The sequence below is a fragment of the Oncorhynchus keta genome, chromosome 30, assembly GCF_023373465.1.
Source record: "Oncorhynchus keta strain PuntledgeMale-10-30-2019 chromosome 30, Oket_V2, whole genome shotgun sequence".
In the NCBI taxonomy this organism is placed as follows: Eukaryota; Metazoa; Chordata; class Actinopteri; order Salmoniformes; family Salmonidae; genus Oncorhynchus; species Oncorhynchus keta.
Window position 1 is genome coordinate 23,400,643 of NC_068450.1, and position 8,070 is coordinate 23,408,712.

The window sequence follows — 8,070 nt, forward strand, 5'->3', positions numbered from 1 at the left end:
TACAGCCAGTCAAGATGCTCTCAATGGTGCAGATGTAGAACATTTTGAGGGTATGAGGGTCCATGCCAAATATTTTCAGTCTCCTGAGAGGGAAGAGGCGTTGTCGTGCCCTCTTCATGTGGGCACAACAATGATGTGAACACAGAGGAACTTGAACCTCTCATCCCGCTCCACTTCAGCCCCGTCAATGTGAATGGGGGCGTGCTCGGCCCTCCATTTCCTGTAGTCCACGATCAGTTCCTTTATCTTGCTGACATTGAGGGAGAGGTTGTTGTCTTGTCACTTGTCTTGTTTCATCGTCGTCGGTGTCTTGTTTCATCGTCGTCAGGCCGACCTCCGTTGTGTTGTCAGCAAACTTAATGATGGTGTTGGGAGTCGTATGCGACCACTCAGTCGTGGGTGAACAGAGACTACAGGAGGGGACTAATATGGAGCACTAAGATACTTAAAACAGGCTTAGTGTCTCACTGACTTATGAGCAGATCCAATAAATATCCCAAACGATCCAATAAACAATTGAGATATTATGAAGTATGTAAAGTTTTACTCTTCGGCTAAGTAATATGAAATGTTATTTTCATGAGTCAGACTGCGACTACCAATTTCTGCAACATCTAGTGGAGATTCTTTGCACTACATTTTTTTAATAACCTTGAAAATTGTGTCAAGTGAAAGATCCTCACCTCAAAACGTTATTTTTAGTAGTATGTGCTCTGTGATCACCAGCTGCAAAATGCAATAAAGGACACATGATATTTGTTGAATATTTAATTTTGAGGCAAAGACAGGAAACGGTCACAAATTGAATGTTTTGATGACGATCAGAAATATGATGATGATCAATGGAGAGAAAACAGAAAGCAGAAATAGCAGACCTGAAGCCAGAGAAACCCCTGGTGGGGCGGGGGAAGGGTATTGGGCTAACTAGCATCGTTGCCTCCCCATCCTCTGCATTATGGTTATGACAATTCGATCTGAAGGATTATTAGTGGATATGTCTTAAAATATAGTTAAAAAACAAATAAATATACTGAACAAATGTAAAACGATTACAGCACATATACAGTACGTCAGTCTGAAGCGCAAATAGTCTTTATGAAAGTCCCTTTGTGAGATTGTGACAATCATGTTACACACAAGTATATTGCATGAAACAATAATACTGACAGCAGTCATGTACATACATGATAATACCGACAGCAGTCATGTACATACATGATAATACCGACAGCAGTCATGTACAGACATGATAATACCGACAGCAGTCATGCACATACATGATAATACCGACTGCAGACATGTACATACATGATAATACCGACAGCAGTCATGTACAGACATGATAATACCGACAGCAGTCATGTACAGACATGATAATACCGTCAGCAGTCATGCACATACATGATAATACCGACAGCAGTCATGCACATACATGATAATACCGACTGCAGACATGTACATACATGATAATACCGACAGCAGTCATGTACAGACATGATAATACCGACAGCAGTCATGTACAGACATGATAATACCGACAGCAGTCATGTACAGACATGATAATACCGACAGCAGTCATGTACAGACATGATAATACCGACAGCAGTCATGTACAGACATGATAATACCGACAGCAGTCATGTACAGACACGTACAACTCAAATACAAAATAAATTAACATACTTTACAAACACCACAGGATGACCTCTCTTGACTTAAGGCCATTATTACAGAATGTGATAATGATAACATATCAAAGAAAGAGAGTAAAACAAGAGAGGGTCAGACAGACAGACAGACAGACAGACAGACAGACAGACAGACAGACAGCAAAACACTATTATAATTTTTAAGAAGAAAAACTGAAATAACTGCAGGCACATTCTTTCAAGAAGTGTTAACATTAGAACAGTATCTTCACGTTTTGTTGTCTATGTTAAATTGTTCAATTCAAGTCACAGCAGTATTACAAGGAGATAAGGAATCATTGCAGAGAGGAGGAGCCTCAACAAGGGCAGTTACTCTTATTAACATCTGTCTCTTGTGAAAGCCTAACCCTTCCATCCTCCCTCTCAACATCCCTGTACAGCAGGGACTTCTGGGCTTTCAGCCGACATGCCAGGCACATGAAAATGGAGTCCACATTTTGGCTCTCCTTGGGGTCCTTCGCTGAGGTCTCAAACAGCAGCATGTTGTGGGCATCTGCAAACTTGAGGGCAGTGTTGGAGGGTACTTGGATATGACTAACCAGGTCACACTTGTTACCCACCAGTACCCGAGGCACAGTGGGTGAGACACGGTGCCCGTTGCACTCCTGGATCCACGTCTTCAGGTTCTGGAATGAGGCCATCTTGGTGACGTCGTAAACGAAAACGACAGCGTGCACATTGCGGTAGTAGTGTTCTACCATGCTCTTTCTGAAGCGCTCCTGTCCTGCAGTGTCCCACACCTGAACCTGTTGAGGAGTAATAACACATCCAGTGGTCAGAGAGGAATCGTGTGTATTGGTCAGAGAGAAATGGGAAAACATCTCTAGATAATGCATCACAGTAAACACACACAACCTTGGCTGACCATTGCGTTGTGTTTGGAGGACCATTGCGTTATGTTTGGAGGACCATTGCGTTATGTTTGAAGGACCATTGCATTATGTTTGGAGGACCATTGCATTATGTTTAGAGGACCATTGCATTATGTTTGGAGGACCATTGCGTTATGTTTGAAGGACCATTGCATTATGTTTAGAGGACCATTGCATTATGTTTGGAGGACCATTGCGTTATGTTTGAAGGACCATTGCATTATGTTTAGAGGACCATTGCATTATGTTTAGAGGACCATTGCATTATGTTTAGAGGACCATTGCATTATGTTTAGAGGACCATTGCATTATGTTTAGAGGACCATTGCATTATGTTTGAAGGACCATTGCGTTATGTTTGAAGGACCATTGCATTATGTTTAGAGGACCATTGCATTATGTTTGGCGGACCATTGCGTTATGTTTGAAGGACCATTGCATTATGTTTAGAGGACCATTGCATTATGTTTAGAGGACCATTGCATTATGTTTGGAGGACCATTGCATTATGTTTAGAGGACCATTGCATTATGTTTAGAGGACCATTGCATTATGTTTAGAGGACCATTGCATTATGTTTAGAGGACCATTGCATTATGTTTAGAGGACCATTGCATTATGTTTAGAGGACCATTGCATTATGTTTGGAGGATCATTGCATTATGTTTGGAGGATCATTGCATTATGTTTGGAGGACCATTGCATTATGTTTGGAGGATCATTGCATTATTGTTAAGTTCCCCAGTTTCAGTGTTGTTGTGGGTTTGTATGTGTTTGTATGTGTGTGTTTCAGGATGGCTTCCTGGATTTTAAGCAGCTGATTGGTCGGCCCCATTGCAGATTGGAGCTCTGACCCTGCCCTCTCATCAGGGGATACAGCTGTCTGCAATTACCGACTCCTTCTGCAGCTTTAAAAGCCAGTGTTCCTTTGTTATGAGGGAGAGTGTCTTGGTATGTGCTGGTCTGGTAAATTTGTTGCAAAGTATTTTGTAGCCTAGAGAGGTATGTGTTTGCGTATAGTACCTAGTGTTTTTGGTTTATTAAAATTGTTCATGGAGGTTGACTTATGTTACATTTGTTCCCAGGAAAGCACCGTGGGAGTGTTTAGGCAAGAGGCCTGTAGGCATACATATACCCATTGTATGTACTCTTTCTAGGCACACTAGGTAAGACTTGGGTGGACCACCCCCTGTGCCAGGTGGCATTGAGAGTAGGTGGGTAGGCAGGTAAGTTAGGAGCGGGGACTTTAACTTTCACTTTGGTTCTGTTTATTTATTTAACTAGGCAAGTCTGTTAAGAACAAATTCTTATTTTCAATGACTGCCTAGGAACAGTGGGTTAACTGCCTTGTTCAGGGGCAGAACGACAGATTTGTACCTTGTCAGCTCGGGGATTTGATCTTGCAACCTTTCGGTTACTTGTCCAATGCTCTAACCACTAGGCTATGCTGCTGCCTCTTCTGTCCAGCACCTTTTTGGCCACTTTACTGTGTGAAGAGAACAAATTCCCTGTCAACGGTAATATTCTCTACCTCTGTCATTGTTACCTGCACCTACAGTCACATACCTCTTTCACTCCACGGGGAGTTGAGTGTAGCAGGGTGTTATGTACACCTCTTGGCGGGTAAGCAACAATTATGTTTGGAGGACCATTGCGTTATGCGGCCTGTGGGCATGAACCATTCCCAAAAGGGCAGACTATTAGAATAATTCCACATGGATGCTTTTATCATTAGAGATGAAACCCACTGGTCACACCTGTCATTTCAACGTGGACAACTGAGTAATATCTGGTTGAGATGTTGACAGATGAAATTACAACAGTCATTCACTCAAAGACAGACACAAGTTAGTTTCATTCACAATGTGTTATCACTGCGCTTTCAACCATCTAAAAGCACATCCAAATGACAATGGAACAAAGTCAGATTTTTGGTTTAGTTTTCATCTAAATGTTTTATCACTGGGATTCAACCATATAAAAGCGAAGTTGAAATAGGAATACAATGACTGACATTTTATTTATTTAACTTCATGTGTCATCACTGCCCTTCATCTAATAGCACAGCCACATGACCTGTACTGCTGTTGAGCTTACATTAACAGTATGTACCCTATGCATAGTATAGTGATCAATACTGCTTTATTATAGCATGCGAAGGTCGCAGGTGCTATCTTGACCACTTTCTATGATTACATAAAAGGACATAGATACAGTAACCTCAATGTGGTCACATATGTTACTCTTTAGGCCATTAACTTTATAATAAAACTAATTTTGACTTGTTGTTGACCAGGCAATCAAATATCAACATTTTTTTAAAGGAGAGCTACTGCTTGGATAGCTCCATCTGAGCCACTGACTTAATCCCATTTTACTTTTATTTTTGGTTGAGTTTTGGAGATGTAAGTCCAACATAAAAAAATGGTAAGTCATATTGAATTGTTTTGTCAACAAAAACAAATATCACCATTTAAACAAGATATACCTACTAGCTTTGGTTCCAATTTGTGTTGATTATGAAACAGATTGTCTGAGTGGCAGAATGAGAGAAATGTTGTTGTAGCTTAGCTGTGAATGTCTGCTTGAGAGAAATGCCGCCCTCGAGTGTTCTCTCCCTATCCCAGTCTGTTGTCCCCAAGTGCTTCAAGATGTACACCATTGTTCCTGTACCCAAGAAAGCAAATGTAACTGAACTGACTATCACCCCGCAGCACTCACTTCTGTCATCATGAAGTGCTTTGAGAGACTAGTCAAGGATCGTAATCACCTTACCTGACACCCTAAACCCACTTCAATTTGCTTACCGCCCCAACAGATCCACAGATGATGTCGTTACACTGCCCTATCCCATCTGGACAAGAGGAATACCTATGTAAGAATGCTGTTCATTGACTACAACTACAACCCCGCCCTGTGAAACTGGGTCCTGAACATTGACTGGCCTCCCCCAGGTGGTGAAGGTAGGAAACAACGCCACTTCACTGATCCTTAATTAACACTGGGGCCCCACAAGGATGCGTGCTCATTTCCCTTCTGTACTCCCTGTTCACCCATGACTGCGTGGCCACGCACTCCAACTCAAGATTACAGACGACACAACAGTAGTTGGCCTGATTACCAACAATGATGAGACAGCCTACAGGGAGGAGGTGATGCCAAAAAGACCAATGACGACAACCACCGAGGCACTGCCTGTTTACCCCGCACATTACCCCCCCACATATTACATTTGAAATCAACCAGAGCTTGAAACCCTAGACCTATTGTTTGTTTTTAGTTGAATTCTGGGTTGAATTGCAACAATAGCTATTGATGAATCAATATCATTAATGATACTATTTAGGCCTATATAGCATGTGAAGTCATCAAGTATGGTTACTGTTAAACCTATTTGAAATGACTGATTGCAACAGTGAATCTATTGCAACAGTGAATCTATTTAATTTTTCAGTGGAGGATTCTCACAATAGCACATTGCTAAGAGTCTGACAAATATGAAAGCTGAGCACGGCTGGCCTCGTTTAACACTGGATGCCTAGCGACTAGTTTTATCTCATAGGCAAATCTTCGATGTTATATCAACTGTTTAAAATTGATTCCCATGATGACATAATCCTGGGGTTGACATTTCCCCTTCAAAACAAGTTTGTTGATGAATTTTTGCAAATCCAATGCGTTTTAATTAAACCCATTCCATATCACAATATGTTGGCAAATTACATTGAAACAACGCCGACTCAACCAGTTTGTGCCCTGTGGGAAGGCACTATATTTTGAAGACTGTATTAGTGTGTCTTCCATTTCTGAATAAAATAACTACTTGAACAAAGATGCTCTATTGCTAATGTTTTCATACCGAGGAAAGGTTTATTTTGAGGGTGACTCTCAATGAGAAGTCATGATGAAGCGCTAATATTGTAAAAACATCACAATATCTATCGATGTCACTGTCTGTTGCTAGATACACTGGGATTAGGTCATGTTTGGGGCAGGGGCATTCAGAGGTTATACTACACTGACATTTTGTGTTTTTATATACACTGAATAAAAGTGTGAACGCTACATGTAAAGTGTTGGTCCCATTTTTTTTCATGAGCTGAAATAAAAATATCCCAGACATTTTCCATATGCACAAAAAGCTTTTCTATCAAATGTGCACAAATTTGTTTACAGCCCTGTTAGTGAGCGTCTATCCATTACCAAGATAATCCATCCACATGACATGTGTGGCATATCAATAAGCTAATTAAACAGCATGATCATTACACAGGTACACCTTGTGCTGGGGACAATAAGGTCACTCTAGAATGTGCAGTTTTTGTCACAACACAATGCCACAGATGTCTCAAGTTGAGGGAGTGTGCAATTGGCATGCTGACTGCAGGAATGTCCACCTAAGCTGTTGCCAGAGAATGTAATGTTCATTTCTCTAACATAAGCCGCCTAACAATTGAAAATTTGGCAGTATGTCCAACAGGTCTCACAACCGCAGAACACGTGTATGGAGTTGTGAACAGAGTGCCACATGATGGCGGTGGGGTTATGGTATGGGCTGGCATAAACTATGGGCAACAAACACAATTGCATTTTATCGATGGTAATGTGAATGCACAAAATCTGTGACGAGATCCTGAGGCCCATTGTAAAGGCCCTTTTTTTAAAGGTGACCAACATGCATATCTGTATTCCCAGTCATGTGAAATCCATAGATTAGAGCCTAATTTAAATTGACTGATTTTCTCAACTGTAACTCAACGAAATATTTTAAAGTGTTGCATGTTGCGTTTATATTTTTGTTTAGTTACTAGGCCTTGCAGAGAACGGTTGGTGAACTGGGGATGTGATGGTGATCTGAAATTAAACGGTAAATTCCGTAATTTGAGAACCATGCCAACATTGCTGAAGGATCTATTAATTCAAAAGATTCAACCTAACAGGCCATTAAATATAAATTGATGGACTCGGGAGAGAAATAATTCTCTACTCTGTTTATTGACATGTCATGCATAGATTTATAACGGTTAAAGCCGAACACATAAATGGTAAATTGACCCAAATAAAAACGACCCTGTCCCGACCAGATGCTAAATTAGGCTATTACCTTAATTTTTTCGCCCTCTATTTCCACTGCTTTCTCCCTGAAATCCACACCGATTGTCGCCTCCGTCTTCTCGGGAAAGCTTCCCCCGGTGAAGCGGAAGGTTAAGCAGGTCTTCCCTACATTTGAATCCCCGATTACAATTATTTTAAATATTCGAGTCTGAACACTTGAATCTAAGGACGTGCTGAGATCCACAGATGATGTGAAATGTGTATTTCTTGAGTTTCTCGAACCGGTACCTCCCTCATTTCCAAAAGATTCATTTGCCATTACGCTAAAATGATGTACACAGTTGTGCACTGGTCTCGCGGATGGGGGAAGGTGAGGCAGCCAGGCACCGCAACAACAGCGACCCACTCCCTCACAAGCAGCTTCATTGAAGAAG

At 41.2% G+C, this 8,070-nt stretch overlaps 1 protein-coding gene across 1 annotated transcript; it reads right to left on the reverse strand.

The window, feature by feature from the left end:
- Positions 1-759: 759 nt before the first annotated feature.
- rab33a (RAB33A, member RAS oncogene family) lies at positions 760-8,057 on the reverse strand. The gene is made up of 2 exons (XM_035744048.2): positions 7,686-8,057; positions 760-2,455 (listed from the first exon to the last, which is right to left on the reverse strand). Exons 1-2 carry the CDS (start codon positions 7,953-7,955, stop codon positions 2,006-2,008), a joined length of 720 nt encoding a protein of 239 aa, XP_035599941.1. The 5' UTR covers positions 7,956-8,057; the 3' UTR covers positions 760-2,005.
- Positions 8,058-8,070: the final 13 nt, after the last annotated feature.